General features: G+C 43.4%; 1 protein-coding gene across 1 annotated transcript in view; it reads right to left on the bottom strand.

Annotated features, from left to right (window-relative positions):
* Positions 1-15,864: 15,864 nt before the first annotated feature.
* LOC116074663 (saoe class I histocompatibility antigen, A alpha chain-like) overlaps positions 15,865-18,143 on the bottom strand; it is a 3,808-nt gene continuing 1,529 nt past the window's right edge. The window contains exon 3 of the mRNA XM_031347395.1: positions 15,865-15,900. Coding sequence (XP_031203255.1) covers positions 15,884-15,900 — 17 coding nt within the window. The 3' untranslated portion in view covers positions 15,865-15,883. The remainder of the gene's footprint in view (positions 15,901-18,143) is intronic.

Raw genomic sequence — 18,143 nt, 5'->3', positions numbered from 1 at the left:
AAGCCAGTAAGCAGTAGTCTTCCATGGAGTGCTCCTGCCTCCATGTTTCTACCTTGTGTTCCCAGGCTAACTTCCTCACTGAGGAAATGTGACCTGAGACTTGTCAGATGAAATAAATGCTCTCTACCGCAAGTCGGCTTTGGTCATGTGGTGTTATCACAGAAATAAGAAAAGAGGACTAGCATAAACCACCGGTGGGCATGAATGGCAACTTCACAACTACCCCAAACTTGTTTCTTTGAGCGGGCATTGGATTTTATTTTTACTTTTGCCTTTAACTTCTGTGTATCTTTGTGAGTGTATACTACATGCCTATTGATTGGAGAGTCATATGGAATTCATAAGAATGCATATAATCCCAGGGATCTATAATAACAGGAGGCTGAAAGTGGCCTTTGATGATGCATGGATAGGAAATCAGTCCACTGCCAGAGCAGGAATCACCTTTAAAAGTGCACCTTTCTTCCAATTACACGGTACTGATTTTACTCCCGACACTTTTTTTGTTGGATCTCAGGCCTAGAAGGAGTTGATTCACGTGGAAGGTTCTCTATTACTTACTAAGCAGTAAATCTGAGAAGTAGACCTCCTAGGTGTGGATTCTGGATAAGGAAAGGCAGGTTGTTTTTGGATTTGGTGGAGGTCTTCTCTATCAGGTGTGTATTAAGACATCCTGTCCAGGCCAGTGCTGGAACCCTTCTCTCCCAAGTCCCAGAGGCCCCTCCATACCTGGACCCAGCACCACGCCTCTGAAAAAAAAAAGAAAGAAATCTGAGCCACATCTGACATCACAGCCCTTGCATTCAGCAAGGAGGGAGGGAACACGAGGGGTAGGAAATCTTTCTCATTCTGCATGACCGTTGCTTCCCATTTACCACCCTGTCGTGTTGCAGCTATAGACACACAAAGCAGCCCTGGGGCTCAGACCCAAGCTATGGCATCAAGTTAATTAAGATCAGAACTAATAAAGGTGGCCATTTGAACACAGAAGTGGGACCAGGAGCCTGCATCTGCATAGGACCCAAGAGAAGTAAAAAGCACAGGACACCTATGGCTTTGAGCTCAGACATTAAACAGTGGCCATGACATGGATGATTAATGTTTTTAGAAGCCCTGCGTGAATGGGGAGAGTATTGTGCTGAATATCTGGGTCTTGAGGGTTTGTAGAGGGGTCAGGCTATTCTCCTAGTGAGAAACAAGTCAGAGATCTGACTGTAGTACCTCATCATTCTCAGTTCCAGCCACTTCCATACTTGGCCACCTAGAAACCAGATGCACATGGCCAATGACAGAGCAGCCAACTCCATCCGTTTCTTCAAGTCTATCTGACCTCTGATCATCAGGAGGTCAAGGTTTTGTTCAGGTGGCCTGCGCTGACCAGGAAACGGACATTACTTAACAGTGAGACAGTGAAACCACAGCTTCAGGAACCAGAGCTGGACCCTTCCATAAGTGACATAGGCCTTCCTTTCCTTCCTTGATTCTGTCAGCCAGTTCAGCATCTAGGCTAAGACTTAGAAGGATGCTGTCAACAGACAGGGACAGGCATCAGTGTAAGCAACTTGTCCCCAGACACTGCTCCCAGGATACCAGGTCCCAGAGCAGAATCTGCAATAGGGAAGCAGAGCTCTGGAGACTTCTCTCCTAGCAGTTAACCTTTCCATAGCACTTCAGGTCTCTGTATCTCCCTCTGAGAATTCTTAGAGAAGCCACTCAGCCTCTTCCTGTAGCTAGGACTCGAATTGCTGATAACAATCATTCTGACCTGAATCAGTACCAACATTTAGGAAGAAAAAGTTATTAGCCCCAGCCCTCCTCTCTCTGTAGGCAGCACCCCTGGGCTGGACTAAGACTTCCACAAGTAAGTACATCTCTTGTTCCCTTACACGTCTCTCCCTTTAATGAATATATTTTTCGTTTTTTATTATGTATATGACTGTTTTTCCTGCCTGCCTATCCATGTACCATGATTGTGTCAGGTGTCTGTGGAGATCAGAAGAGGGCTTCAGATCCCCTGTGACTGGAGTTGGATGGTTATGTGTAGATGTGCAGCTGCTAGAAATTGACGTCAGGTCTTCTCAAAGAGAAGTCCTTATTTTTTATCACTGAGCCATCATTCCTGCCCCAAATTCTCCTTGTTATACTGTTGCAATATTCTTTAACTTTCTCTCTTAAACAGGGCTCTGGTAACTTCTTCTTACAGGGTGAGTACTCCATAGAATGACTAATTCTCATTTATCAATGAGGATTTTTTTTTTGTTCTGGTTTGTAAACTTTCCTACTCTACCTTGCTAATATTTATAGAGATATTTGTACATCACTCCTCCCTTCAGACAGTGATTACTGCATAATCTATTCCCTTGCACACTGCAGTGGACTATCCCTGTGTGTCATGTTGTACTCCATCCTCAGGAAGTAGACATCCCTGACTAGTCTGTTTTTCTTTCCTGTATCTACAGGGATCCACACTTGTCTTCAGTACTGAGTTTGAGTCTGAAGTCATTCTCTGCAGGCTGTCCCTTGTTTCTGACAGAAAAAGGGGTATGTCTTTAATTTCTTTACAAGACCTGTAGAACTGTGACCAACAGCATCTTCATGGTGGCAATATCATCAGCATGTTGAGGATCAAAGTGTGTTTTTTAAGAGATGTAATAAGCCAGGATATGGAATAAAATCCAGGCCCAGGGCTCTACCCTCCCTTGTTAATTGATTTCTCATTAGAATGACACACTCTGTCTTTATATTTTTAATAAGCCTTGAGCAGCATAAGAGCTGGTCAGCCGCCTACTCTCCATGCTGTTAGAATCTACTTGCCTATTTATTATTGATTATACTATTGATGCCTAAATTATTACTTACTACTTTATACCTTTCATCTGGGTGCTCTTCATTCCAATTGGACCACACATATGGACAAGTTTTCGCAGCTCTTAAATCAAGGAAGTTCTCATTTTTCCTCTCCTGAACATTCTTTTTTATCCTTGTGGTCTCAAGCTTGGGGAACCTAATTCCAACCTATATCCCTATCTGCCAAACTATTAGATGTTGGCCTCTATATTTACCAATCATAATTTACTGGGGGCAGAGTCACTCAACGCTTCATCTGAGGGCCCACTCCACTTTGGACCAACCAGGCAGGGGCACAAAATGAGCATTAGAATATGAGCAGCATTAGGCCAACCCACTACAAGGATTTGCCAAAACAAAAGGACAATTTTGAAGAGTACAGTGAGACACAGAAAGTGGAATTTATTAAATGATGATATATTTGGCAGAGGAGGAAAAAGGTCCAGAGACTCCTGCTGGGTCTACAGGTTCATCTCTTTGATTCTGACATGAGTTTTCAGGTTTAAATCTTGGAAAGTAGGAGTCCCATACATCTTAACTCCACTCTTCTTTGGCATTTCAATTTTTTTTTTTTTTTTACTGTATTAATGAACTGGAGATTGCTGGCCATCACTAACTTCTTCTGATATCAGTTACATAATTTCCCCCAATTTGGAGATTCTTTCAGACTGTGCCTCTGTGTACTCACACATCATGGGTCTATGATTTTTGAACTTCTGATTTTTCTTACTCTTACATTTCATATACTGGATTAGAGGTCTGTGCTGTGACTCACAAGCCTTTTGAGTAGTTTTAATTATGTCCACTTATTCATATCTATAAGAGATGGTTGGAATTTAGCATCTACAGATAGACATATACAGATAGAAAGAGTATAATTTCTGTGTGCACTTTTGTTGTGGTTATTGATGTATTGAGACAGGATCTCATGTAGAATAGGATGTTCTTGATATCACAGTATTTATGCCTTTTTCTTCAGAAATGCTGGAATAGAGGAATAAAATTACCATGTGCTGTTTCAATGTGTGAATTATTAAATACATTGCTAGAGAGCATTTTTAGTCAAAAAGGTACTAAACAGCTCTTTTGAGCAGTATTAGCCTTCATTTAATGGAATCCATTCTGATTGGAAAGAATCAAGTAGTTACAATACCTTGAATAAAGAAAGCATCTCAAACTCTCAGCTCATAGAATGAAAAATATGGATGAAAAATAACCATATATTCACAATTACATTCACTTTGTAAGTGTGTAGAGCTCCTGACATAAAAATGATTGAGAACTGCTGACATATTCTCTCCCAAGCTGGACTCAGAATGATGTTTTCTACAGAACAAAAACAAGGATTGCGTTAAGCAACTTGACCCCAGACACTTTTTCCGGGACACCAGTCCCCAGAGGTGCTTCTGAGGAGAGAAAATGGACTGTAGAGATACAACTCCCAGGAGTTCATCATTCCGTTTCCTACCCACCTGTCCCTGTCACTTCCATAGAGAATACTAGGGAAGGCAATCAGCCTCCCTGCTGTCAGGTGTATGGAATGAAATGGGAACTGTCCAGAAAAACCCCTATGCCCCATGTCCTCCACTTGATATGAGAGATGGCCCTGACCCCAAACCAGACTAAAGACTGTGAGTGTCACATCTGAAGGGAATTGGTTTGAGAAGCTGGACCACCTAACGAGGCTTGCCTCCATTGTCACATTACCAGATTCTCCTGGCTTATCCTATTGGTCAGCCCTACCCAGCATTTTCGCCAACCCTCATTAAGCCCTGAGCCCTACCCCTCTCAAAGCCAGTGCACCTGCCTGGAATCCCAGGGAGAGGGATGGGGTCTGACTGTATGCACTGCTTCCAGTTCATATTCCATAAGTAATTTACACACCAGGATGTCATATTCATAGTTTCATATTCTCCCTATCACTACCATGAGTCACAGTTAGTGGCCAGAGAGGCAGTAGAGTCCTGTGGGTCCTGAGGAATCCTCCACTCCTTATCCCAGGGAAGTTTCCATAACTGTGAACTATAGGGATGTAGAATAGACAGAGCAGTGAATATGGATATGACCAACTGTTCTCCTGGAAGTCTTTTCTCGGGATCAACTTCCTTTTTATATGCCCCCAATGTACATCACCTCGATCATCAGCACAATTAAACCTGCCTATTATTTTGTAGTATTTCACATATGCCCCAGGTTGAGCAAGCACTTCTATGTGGATATAACTTTCCCAAAAAGGACAGAACACATACAATGCTTGTGCTTGAAATCCCAGGAAAGGAAAAAGAAAGACCCCGACCACTCCTTGCTTTCACTGCCCTTCTTTATCACATTTGACCACAGCGTCCATATGCAGAGGTCCATGATCCTGCCAGAAACATTTGCCATGATGGAGATGGTGGGCCAAGAGGTGATATTTTTTTTTAACTCTGTCTCTCAGTCCTGACTCTGCTGCAGTACTCTCTGGGGCTCCCACTTTCTCAGACTATCGGCTTTGTGCTCACAGCCAGTCTTTTCCCTTCTCAGGGTGAGAAGCTCTGAGAGCAGCTGATGATTCACAAGGCATGTGTATCTCTGATCTTCCCCAGAAGGGACCGCCACAGCTGTCCTTTGCTCAATGGTTCCATCCCCTGCAGCCCTGGTCAGCACTACTTTCATATTCTGAGTATGTTGGTCTTCATCCTTCTTCCAGTTCATGATAAATCAGGAAGTAGAAGTTCAAAACTCAACACCTCAGGGTGATTTTCTTTTCTTTTTTTCTTTTTTTTTTTTTAATTTTCTTTTTGTATTGGATATTTTATGTATTTACATTGCAACTGTTATTCCCCTTTCCTGGTTTCCCCTCTGGAACCCCCGTATCCCACCCAACCTCCCCTATGCTTCTATGAGGGTGCTGCCCCTCCCACCCACACACTCCCACCTCATTGTCCTGGCATTCCCCTACACTGGAGAATCAAGCCTTCACAGAACCAAGGGCCTCCCCTCCTATTGATGCCAGACAATGCCATACTCTGCTACATATGTGGCTGAAGTCATGAAGCCTCTGCATCTCCCTCTTAAAAAACAGACTTCTGATTTTCTCTGTGCAGGCACTGAAGACACTCATCATCCCAGGAGTCAGATTCCAATGTCTTTGTGTGTGCACAGTGAACATGCCTGAGAGAGGCCACGGTTTCAAATGCAGATGGAAAGGAACTTCTACTTAAGTGACAAAATAAACTGAGTTGAGAGAAATGTGATCTCTATGGAGAGCTCCTCTCTCAGGTTGAGTCAGGAAACCCATGAGTTGCTTTACCTTTTACGCCACTCATAATAACTTTTCAAGCTACTCATTTCTGAGGAGGAAGCCTCAAGATTCAAGAGCTCCAATCTCAGAGCAGATGGGAGAGTGGTCTTCCTTATATTCACCCTGTGGGAGGACCATAGAATCAGGGTGTCAGACATGAGTCTGGAGGACTAGCTGAGAGCAGACATCTGATCAGCAAGTTTCAAGCAAAGAGACCCAAGTGTGTGTCTCTAGGCTTAGTATGGGCTTTTGAAATTCCTAAGCACATTTCCTCTGACATACCTTATCTGATAAGACCTTATCTCCAAATCTTCGACAGAGTCTCATAAATCGGTGGCCAAGCATTCCAACATATAAGCCTATGGGCTACCTTCCTATTCAAAGTACCACAGATAGCATCACTGGGCAGCCAACAGGTAGCCATGCATCTTCAAGACTGTGAGGATTCTATGATAGATACAGTAGTCACTCTCAATCTTCACTCTGGTACTAGAGGGAGAGCAGGTCCACAGACTCCCTCTCAAACTGTTCAGAGCCCTGTGTTGTCTTTGTGTCCTGCTCCCATTACTCTGGCCCCTCCTTCATCCACCTGGATCTTGGCTCTTTAGAGTGCAGTGAATGTAGAGGCCCAAACTGTACATGATCTAACAAGTTCTAAGACAATAAAACAAGTTCTCAGAGGTCCAGGCTGCTCACAAGGGTATATAAATACGTAATGGAGTATGAACTAGAAGCAGTGCAGACACTGAGACCCCAGCACTCCTCCTGAGACCTCAGGCAGCTTCACTAGCTTGAAAAGGGATAGAGCTCAGGGCTTGGATAAGGGGTGGAGAAGAAAGCTATGCAGGGCTGACCAGCAGGGAAAGCCCAGGAAAGTCTGGCAAGGTGACATTGTATCTGTATTAGGTTGTCCAGCTTCTCAAACCTTCAGATATGACACTCACAGTAGGTGTGGGACAGAACCCTGTCCTATAGCCAGTGGAGGCCATGAAGCATAGTGGCCCTCAACTTGAGTGATGCATATAAAGCGACTCAGGAAAGTTCCCATTTCATTTCAGAAGCCTGATATCAGGGAAGACTGCTTGCCTTTCACAGAAGTCTCTATGGGAGAGAGCAGGTGTGTGTGGGTAATGGAAAGTTTAACTCCTTGGAGCTTTATCTTGGGACAAGTTGCATACCCTAATCCCCTGTGGTGTTCCTGTTGACAACATCCTAATATATCAATCATGGTAGAGATTAAGTCAGCAATGCTCAAACATTTTGATGTCAGGATCTCTACACATGGAGAAAGTGAATAGACCTCAATGTAATTTTGCATATATGGATATTTACCAACCCATATTTGGTATGAACCAAGTATTTTGAGACATTTGCCTCAATGATAGATAGATAGATAGATAGATAGATAGATAGATAGATAGATAGATAGATAGATAGAGATAGATTGTATTTGCAGCTTTGTGTGTGCCTTTGTGTCCTTCTCTCTGTCTGCCTCTGTCTCTCCATCTCTGTCTGTCTCTCTGTCTCTGTAATGATCTCTCTGTGTGTATGTATGTGAATGTGAGTGGAGGTGGATATTAGAGTCAGTGGCTTGTAAAGCCAAAGAGGTCACCATAAATAGTAGAAATAGAATTATAGAAGCTTTGCGTGTGACCTAATGCCTGTGCTGTGAATGCAGTTCTCTTCCTTTGAAAGATCAGCAAATACTTTTCATTGCTGAGTCATGTCAGCAGCCACAGGAAGAATATTTTAAAGTATTAAATAATTGTAATTAAACATTTATCTTAATACACTTAAAATATTTTATGATATTAAAACACTTAATATCATCAGAAGGTGTTTGTGGGGGGGGAGGTGTGTGTTTTGGTTTGGTTTGGTTTGGTTTGGTATTTTGTATAAAGGTCCCTAGCCTGAGACTTGCTATATAGATCATGGAACACAAAAATCCTTCTGCATTTGCCTTCTCAATGCTGAGCTTAAAAGCAAACAATGACATTGAATAGATAGTTCATCAGGTAAAGCACTGACTCCTCTCCCAGGGAACCTGTGAGGGATTCCTAATATCCACATGGTTGCTCACAACTCTCTGGGACTCCTGTTCCTGAAGATCCTATTCTCTGTTCTGGAGAGACTATGATGCAGAGACATGCATACAGGCAAAATGCCCATGCACTGACAGCCTTTAAACTTACAGATAAATATCAGGATCCACCACACTGAGCACCTGGTAGTGTTTTACATTACACACTTTACTGAATTTGCACATGTGGAACTTCCTCAAGTTTGGTTACCCTGTGGACTTGAGCCATCATTGAATCCTTTGTCACCTGCTGCATCTGTGTCCATAAGATAGTCCTGTACACTGAGTTTGTATTGTGTCCATAAAGGTTATTTTTAAAGGAGAGCATGGTTTGCATAAGTCCTTAGATATTTCTGCACTCATACATTGAAGTAAAATACATCAAAAAGATAGTTGTCAATTGTAAAAGTTCAGTTTTCTATGCCTGCTCTTGTTCTGAATAAAGAAATGACAACGGATACGTATATTAAAATTTTAGGTAAATAGCTGGGCAGATTCAGATCTGTTCAAACCCAGCAATGCTGGCCTAGCTTAGTCCCCAGCCATGTAGACCATTCCCTGCCATCTTAGCCTAACCATGGCTCTTTCTTCATCTGTGTCAGGATGGGGACTTCCTCGCCCCAAATACAACTGTTCCTTTGAAGGTTAACATTTTGTACTTTCTGTAGCTGACATGGAGCATATGGATGGGCTATGGATTGATCCATATTGAATATTGGAGGGGGTGAGAATGCATTCATTAAATACATTAAAAAGGAATGCAAAGTGGACATGAAGACAAGATCCACAAGATATGAATAGCAACTGCTGAGGCGCCTTTTTAGAAAAGTCCTTATTTAAAAGAGTCTCTGTGTACAGTTTCCAGGAATGCTGTTTGGTCCCTGTGGACTGGAGTCCAGAGCTGCTGCTGTGCCCAATTGTAGGGAGGTTAGCTTGAGCTACATTCCATGGCATTCCCAGGTAAGCAATTCTAAAGTTTTGTCATTGATTCTTTTAAGTGGGAATGGATTCCATAAAATGGAGACTAATACTGTTCAAAAAACTATTTGTGCAGAAAAAAAATTCCCTCTCTTAGTGTATTGAGACGATTCACATATTGGAACACCACATGTGTCACTGTGGTAGTGGGCAATGGGAACATCCTCCTGGCTGTACAACAATGCCAGTCTCCCCCGCTTGCTTTCAAATCCAGATGTAGAATTCTCAACTCATCCAGCACTATTAGTACCTGGATGCTACCATGATTCTTGCCATGATTATAGCAGACTGAATCTCTGAACATGTAAGCCAGCCTCAAGGAAATGTTCTCCATTGTAAGAATTGCCTTGGTCATGGTTTCCCTTCACGGTAATGGAATCTCTAACTAATATAGGCTCTGAGGTCAGATGTAGCTCATATTTCACGTTTTTGTCAGAGGCCTGGTGTTGTGTCCCAGGTGTAGAGGGGGCTCTGGGACTTGCCGAGGGAGAGTCTCCAGGAATGGGCAAAACAGGATGTCTCAATACACACATGAGTGAGATCTCCATCAAATCCACAAGCAATTTTCCTGTCTTAACCCATGTTTTTTTTAATTAGATATTTTCTTTATTTACATTTCAAATGTTATTCCCTTTCCTGGTTTCCCCCTGGGGGGGCGGGAAAGCTATTCCCTCTCCCACCTCACCCCCTTCTCACCATCCCACCCTCTCCCAATTCCTGGTCCTGGCATTTCCCTACACTGGGGCATAGAGCCTTCACAGAACCAAGGGCCTCTGCTCTCATTGATGACCGACTAGGCCATCCTCTGCTACACATGCATCTGAAGCCATGAGTCCCACCATGTGTACTCTTTGCTTGGTGGTTTAGTCCCTGGAGCTCTGGGGGTACTAGTTAGTTCATATTGTTGTTCCTCCTATGGGGCTGCAAACCCCTTCATCTCCTTTGGTCCATTCTCTAGCTCCTTCATTGGGGACCCTGTGCTCAGCCCAGTGGTTGGCAATGAGCATCCACTTCTGTATTAGTCAGGCACTGACAGAGCCTCTCAAGAGACAGCTATATCAGGCTCCTGTCAGCCAGCACTTGCTGTCATCCGCAATAGTGTCTGGGTTTAGTGATTGTATATGAGAAGGATTCCCAGCTGGGGCAGTCTCTGGATTGTCCTTCCATCAATCTCTGCTCCACACTTTGTCTCTGAAACTTCTTCCATGGGTATTTTGTTTCCCCTTCTAAGAAGGATCAAAGTATCCACAGTTTGGTCTTCTTTCTTCTTGAGTTTCTTTTGGTTTGTGGATTGTATCTTGGGTATTCCAGGCTTCTGGACTAATATCCACTTATCAGTGAGTGTACACCATGTGTGTTCTTTTGTGATTGGGTTACCTCACTCAGGATGACATTCTCCAGATCAGTCCATTTCCCTAAGAATTTCATAAATTCATTATTTTTCATAGCTGAGTAGTACTCCATTGTATAAATGTACCACATTTTCTGTATTCATCTGTTGAGGGACATCTAGGTTCTTTCCAGCTTCTGGCAATTATAAATAAGGCTGCTATGAACATAGTAGAGCATGTGTCCTTATTACATGTTGGAGCATATTCTGGGTATATGCCCAGGAGTGGTAGTACTGGGTCCTACAAAACTGCATGATATTGGTACAGTGACAGATCAATGGAATAGAACTGAAGACCCAGAAATGAACCCACACACCTCTGGTCACTTGATCTTTGACAAAGGAGCTAAAACCATCCAGTGGAAAAAGACAGCATTTTCAACAAACAGTGCTGGCTCAACTGGCAGTTAGCATGTAGAAGAATGCAAATTGATCCATTCTTATCTCCTTGTACAAAGCTCAAGTCCAAATGGATCAAGTACCTCCGATAAAACCAGATAAACTGAAATTGATAGAAAAGAAAGTGGGGAAGAACCTTAAGCACATGGGCAAAGGGAAAAATTTCCTGAAGAGAAGATAGCTTATGCTCTAAGATGAAGAACTGATAAATGGGACCTCATAAAATTGCAAATGTTCTGTAAAGCAAAGGACACTGTCAATAGGACAAATTTGCAATCAACAGATTTGGAAAAGATATTTACCAATCCTACATCTGATAGAGGGCTAATATCCAATATATAGAAAGAACTCAAGAAGTTAGACTACAGAGAACCAAATAACCCTATTTAAAAATGGGGTACAGAGCTAAACAAAGAATTCTTAACTGAGGAATACTGAATGGCTGAGAAACACCTAAACATCCTTAGTCATCAGAAAAATGCAAATCAAAACAAACCTGAGATTCCACCAGTCAGAATGGCTAAGGTCAAAAACTCAGGTGACAAGGGTTCATCAGGGAATAAATTAATACTGAGAATCATATGTATATCATGGAAAGTCAGGCTATAAGATTGAGTAATATGCTGAAATTCTTTAATCAAGGCAGAAGAATTGGAGGTATAGGGTCCCAGTCTTTTTTTATTTGGGAAAGATCATTTAGTGAGAAAGGGACATATACCACATGTACCCCAACAGCTTAAAGGTAGGATCCATGCTGAGTTAGGCTGGGTAGGGGAAGAAGTAAAGGGCTTGACTGTGGATTTAGAGCAAGTGGTAGGAGGGTTGAAAGTAGGTGCCAGCATAAGATGACTGGAGCAATCTCAGCTGGCACAGGATGGGAGGAGTCTAGAGAGGTTGAGCAAGGAGGTTCTGGAGAAGTCTGGTGAGAAGAAGAATCTGAGGAAGCTAGGGAAGGAGGAGAGATTGTTAGAGGCAGGTTGGTGGCAGTAACAGGGAGATACGTTAGCTGGATTGAGAATAGTGGAACTTTCATCTGGTTGAGGTTTCATAGCAAGAAGAAGTTGAGTTGGGGGACAGAAAGAGAAAAGAGAGGGTTTGGAGCAGATAGGTAAAATCTTAGACATAGAGAATCTCCTTCCATTTATACTGGAAGTATTTATGAAGATCCTTTAGAACAGTGGGATCAAAAGTGCAAATACATGACCACTTAGAGTCATTATCTAATGGGTACTGAAGACAGACCTTATTGCAAAGGTGCATTAGATAGGATGCCTTTAAATCAGGTGCTAGTTCCAGAGGTATGAGAATTTCCAGGAGACATCCCAGTGGGGAGGCTGGAGGCACGGGTGAAGACAAGATGCCATTGGGTGAGAGACATTGTAAAAATATTCCTACAGGCATCCTGATGTGGGGAGCCGCAGCTGCCACCCTATATATTGAATACCAGGTCTCTGGCCAGAGCAGAGAGCATTGTGATAAACAAGCCCTTAGTTGGAAAAGCAGAAGTGCCTCCAGTTTGTGATGCAAGATGGCATGATTTCCCGCAGCCTATTATGCTTTGCCGCATATCCGATGCTGATTGGGACTAGGGAAAGTATTTAACCCCACGAGGGCTGGGGGCTGGGGAGAGAAGAGAGAGAAAGGAGAGAAAGAGAAAGAGATTGTACAAGGTTCCTGAATGAACTGCTTGGAGAAGAGAGTTCGTGGTTGCCTCCTTCTTTCTGCTGGCCGGTGAGGCGGCGACATCCTGAGAAGAAATTAATAACGATAGACCAGTCTTGCTAAGGCAACCTGATGGCAGTAGATCAATGAAATATATTGAACAGCCAAGTCTAAGATTATTGGGCCATCACACAAAAGCTAGTGGCTAAGAACTGCATGCCTAATGTCTGAGCTGTGGGCCCAGGACCTAAGAGAGAAAAGTTTAACAGCTGTGGCAATGTGATAAAGAAATTGAGAGAGAGAGCTTCCCAGACAGTGAGAGTGAGGGGGTCACCCAAGCATAGGACTCCTAAACTGAAAAGTCAGCTAGGAGGCCATTCATAGAGAGAGCATGGAGAAGTCCATCCCTTACACATATAGAGGGTGGCCAATCCTCTCTTGGGACAAGGGACACTATACTCTGACCAGAATGGGAAGCTTTCCAATCAGCTGGTGTTTGCATGGAGTTTTAAAGATCCAGTGCCAGGAAACAAGAGCCTGTGTAGCCAGCAGAATCATCTGGATGATGTTCAGACCCTCAGGGCATAAGTCATGTGGTAGTAGCCCCTCCATGTGGTGGCAGGTTCCGTGCACCCCAAAACCTAACCAGCAGAGGTCACGAAAGAGTCTCAGTACCGATGCTAGAATATGCAGCGCACTCCCAGAAATATCACACCAGCAACAGGTCTCATGTGGGAGTTTTATTGGTAGAGGCTGCCTCTGAGGGGGGTCAGAAGCAAGAAGAGAAGGAAGGGGCTGTTCATTGGAGCAGACTTCTTTCAACCAGGCCATGATGCATTTGACACTTGTGCAAAAGGATGTGTGGTAGGTGCCATGGCAAGGAATGCAGGTGCAGAGCTGTTGCCTAGAGATGACATGTCTCGTACCTGGGTCAGGGAGCCGAGTATAAAGAGCTTCTGGATGTACATGGATGCAACAAACAGTATGGAGTGTAGTCAGGTGCCCAGCTATTCTGCTGCACAAGGCATAATTTAAAATATAAAAGATGTGTGTCTTTTATCCGGGAACAAAGGTGAAGAAGAAGCCCTTGGCCAGGATTTTTTTTTTATTTTTGTTATTTATTTACAATCCAGCCATTGCTCATGACCCCAGTCCCCACTCCAACCCTTTCTAATTCCATTTCTCTTTCCCCTTGCCTCCCCTTGTCTCCCAGCCATGCCCCTTTCCTGGGGCCTCAAGTCTCTTGAAGATTAGGCCAGGATTTTTAATATTTAATGCTACACCAGGCACAATCAGGGTATGTGGACATTAATGCAGGAAAAACAGCCATACACATAATAAAAGTGACAATTTATTTAAAGGGAGAGAAACAGAAGAGAACAACATATGCAAACATTGTAAACAGCCACGGCAGGAGAGAGTATAGAAAATGCTTTCCCTCAGGCTCAAACATCAGTGGCCAAAGCTAGTTTTCAAATACTCCTGCTGAGATGGTCCAATGTTATCTACCTAATGACACTCATCATCCCTGCTCAGCTTGTAGTGGCAGAGCAAGTCCAAATATAAATTGTTTCCCACAATCTACATGTTTTACATATAGCCTATCATAGGATATGAACCAGGGCTGCAGGAGGCCAGCCTCAGACGAAAGGGAATAGAAATAGCACAGCTAGTAGGAGCCTGAAGCCAACATGAAATTGGACACTTCTCACCTCCTGGGACCTGAAAATTTCCACAATATTTTGTGTGTGGTGCACAGGACACAAAGCTCTGGACCTGGATGGTGCAGGAAGCCAGGCAGGGACAGTTACAATATTGAACTTGGAGGGTCTGGAAAGTCTAATGCCAAGACTAAAATTCCCTTGCCTGTGGTGGTGCTGTGTAAGATACATGCAGATTATTTTTCTGAAGATATGCACTCACTTGCCAGAGTCAGAAACAAGGCTATCATGGCTGCCAGCAGCAAGAGGAGGGCTGGGTTGATAGCATCTTCCTCCTAAATGATGGTACAGACTTAGTCCAGAACAATTCCCATTCACAGTACTAGTGTTAGCTTCGGTGTGAGGCTAGCTGGCTTCTTTAAGGATTCTTGTGGGAGATACAGAGACCTAGAGGGTCATGGAAAGATTAACTAATAAAAGCAAAATCTCCATAGACATGCTTCACCACTACAGATGAAGATCTGGGCCCTGGTATCCTGGCAGCGGTGTCTGGGGAAAAGTTTATTACCCTGATGCCTGTGCCTGTCCTGTTGACAACATCATTCTGAGTCCTAGGCCAGATGCTGATCTGGTTAACAGAATCAAGGAATGAAAGGAAGGCCTATGTCTTTCCCTGAAGTCCCCATCTCTGGTTCCTGATCTGGGGTTTCATTGCCTTATAAAGTGTACGTGGTATGCCACGGACTCTTGCACCAAGCCTTGGCTTCTTAGTGATCAGAGATCACAGATATTTCAAGAAGGATCAAGATATTTAGAATGTAGCTGGCTGCTCTGGCAGTGGCCTTGGCTACCATGTCCCTAAAAGGCCAAAAGTAGAAGTGACAGGAGCTGGGAAAGATAACGTACGACTGAGAGTTTTCTGATGACCCTCAACTCAAAAATCCCTTAAGTGTCTCTGGGACAATCTTCCACAGATTTCAAGACCCATACGAGCAGCCCAATACACTGCACATTGATAGAGACCTTCTAAAGATGTCAGCCACCTACACAATGGCCACCATTTCTTATCTCTGAGATCAAGGACTCAGGTGGACTTTCTTTCACTTTGGGGAGCATCTTATGCAGAGTCAGCATCCTTTTACCACATCTGTGTTCACACTGTCATCTACTGTTAAGTCTGATTTTTATCTTGTTGCCACAGTTTGGGTCTCTGTCCTCTGGCAGCTTCCATGGCTCTTCAGCTGTTGCAGGGTAGGCTGGGAAACAGGAAGCTGTGGTCATGCAGAGTGAGGAAGACTTCCTCTCTCATACTTGTTCCCTCCCTGCTGAATCCAAAGGCTTTAAGGTCAGATCTGGCTCTGCTTTCGTGATTTTGCTGTGTCCTAGGTGTAGAGTGGGCTCTAGAACATGATGGGGAGTCATCTCCAGGCCTGGGATGGAGAAGATGTCTCAGTGCACACATGAAAGGGAAGTTCTCCATCAAATCCACGGGCAACTTTTCTTTCGTCTTTCAGACTCCACATTTAGGAGGCCTGTTTCTCACATTTAGTTCTCAGTAATTGCTAGAGGATCTGCCAGGCAAATCACCATGTTCTAGGCCCTGGGATCCAGCAAAGAAAAGCAGGGAAAAATCACAACCATAGGATTGGAATGAGGACTTAGGTTGTAAAGGTGCTCATTGCGCATGGAGGCCTCTAGGATCCAGAAAACCAAGCAAGAGAAAATGCTGACATGGGCTCAAGGACTCCAAACATGTTACTGATGTTAGTCTTTCTACAAATGCTATTGATTTCAGCAACAGCAGCCTTTATTGTCGGTCTGCTGTGCCCTGCTCTGTAGACTGGGTTTAACACAGGATAACTAGACTTCATTTTGAAGGGTTTCCTATTTCATGAATGGTGACTAGATGTTCTAGTGACTACTGTGAAATCCACAAGGGATTTAAGCAATGTACCATCAGGTTTTAAACTAATTTTTATTCTACTCACTTTTCATTCCAATCAACCTATATTCTATACAAAGTGCAAAAACTACTTGAGATTTGTTTGGACTGTTATTAGCATAGTAGAGCTATACCCACAATATTCTATTTAGAATTTAATTCATTCAATTATTTTTTTAATGTCTTACTTTAGTTGAGGTTGTCATTATGTAGCCCAGGCTATTCATGAACATGCAAAAACCCTGTTGACAAGCATCTTCTGTGCTTATACTGCAGAGATGATATAACACCCAGGACTGTCAGAAACCAAGCTTTACCTCTCACAACTTTGATAGGAGAGAGATCTGCTGTGTGACAATGACAGAAATATCTCCTGATATTGTCACTGAGTTGACGACAGAAGACAATAACACCTGACTCATACACAAAACTGAGGAGAAGTACAATTCCTGTTGAAACATGATTGCAATGTGACCCTATTTTACATCAGACTCAGGTCTGAATAAGATAAATGCCCATATGAAAGAATGGCTCAGACAAGAGACAAGGACCTGAAAATGCCTGAGATCTTTTGATCACATGACCTAGAGGAACAAGTGTATTGAAAGAATTAGGATGAAGAGATAGCAAGATGACACAATGTCACACCCACTCGTCTACTCCAGTAAAGTCTCCAATATCAGGGGTAAAAGCCTGATCAAGGACAAGAGGCATTATGACTTCAAAGGGAGTTTGTGCCTCCTGGGTCATCATGGCATCCCCTAACTCAGAGGTAACCCAGATATGTCCTTGCGAACTCACGTGCTAGGTGCCCACCAAGTTATGATTTATTAATAGCTAGACAAAATTGGACATTGCTCTCTGACCTTCACCAATGTTCCAATATCTTACCCAAACCCTGGTTTGGAATTTTGTAAAGAATGCTACCCATCCAGACTAATTGCCTTCGGCATTGTGGGTAGGGCATTGAAGCTTACAGAATGGGAGACTTATCCCAGGGTAAGGTCAAGTAGAATCCTCATTCTCAGTCATATACTGCAGCTGAACCATTCCAGGAATTAGCAAGAAAGAGACTTGTCTCTACTAGCCCAGAAGATTAGCATAGTGGGCATTTTACTAAGTATGGGCGGGAACTTGAGCCAAGTGTGTGTGTGAGAGAGAGTGTGCAGCAGTCAGCATTCTAGATTCGAGATTCGAGCCTCTACCCTCCTGGCTAGTGCACCTGCAGCCCCAACCCCCGGGACTCTGGCCAGGCCGCATGGGCCCAAGCGTGCTCGGAGCCAGGGGGTGCTGTACCAGTCCAGAGGAGATGGCTGATGTTTTAGAGCCAATGTGTTTCAGGTGGCCTCAGATGTATCTCAACTACTGAGCTGCCAGATTTTTCATTTCTCTTTTGCAATGACTGTAAAAACCTCATGTCATTATTAAGAAATACACTCAGACTCAGCACTTCCTTGTGTCTGTCTCTGTCACTCAGCAAATTTTTTGCCCACCTGACCAGAACTCTCATCCCGCAGAATGAAAGGTACCCTCAACAAACCCAGTCCATGGCAACACAGGTGGAATGGGACAATGTGATAGCCAGGATAAACTTAGCAACAAAGGTGCCAGGTTAGGCTTCACGTGAATCTACACAGCAACCAGTGCCATATGAGCAAAGCATTAATACAGCAAGCACAAACTTCATAAGGTTCTGAGCCTTTATTTTCTGCATCAAGATTTAATCATCTTTAGGATGTCAATCAGTCACACAGTCTGGCAAGAAGTTCGACAACCATATACAAATGCTTTATTAAGAACAGAAGCGTGGATGTGTAATTCAGTGAAAGCTACTTCTCATGAGAGATGGAGGTCTCCCAGCCTTGACTATGTTGGAGCATGAGAGATGACCAGGGAATACA

This window comes from Mastomys coucha, unplaced genomic scaffold, assembly GCF_008632895.1.
Source record: "Mastomys coucha isolate ucsf_1 unplaced genomic scaffold, UCSF_Mcou_1 pScaffold3, whole genome shotgun sequence".
NCBI classification, from domain to species: Eukaryota; Metazoa; Chordata; class Mammalia; order Rodentia; family Muridae; genus Mastomys; species Mastomys coucha.
The sequence above is the reverse complement of the archived record's forward strand: the minus strand, read 5'-3'. Positions and strand labels throughout refer to the sequence as shown.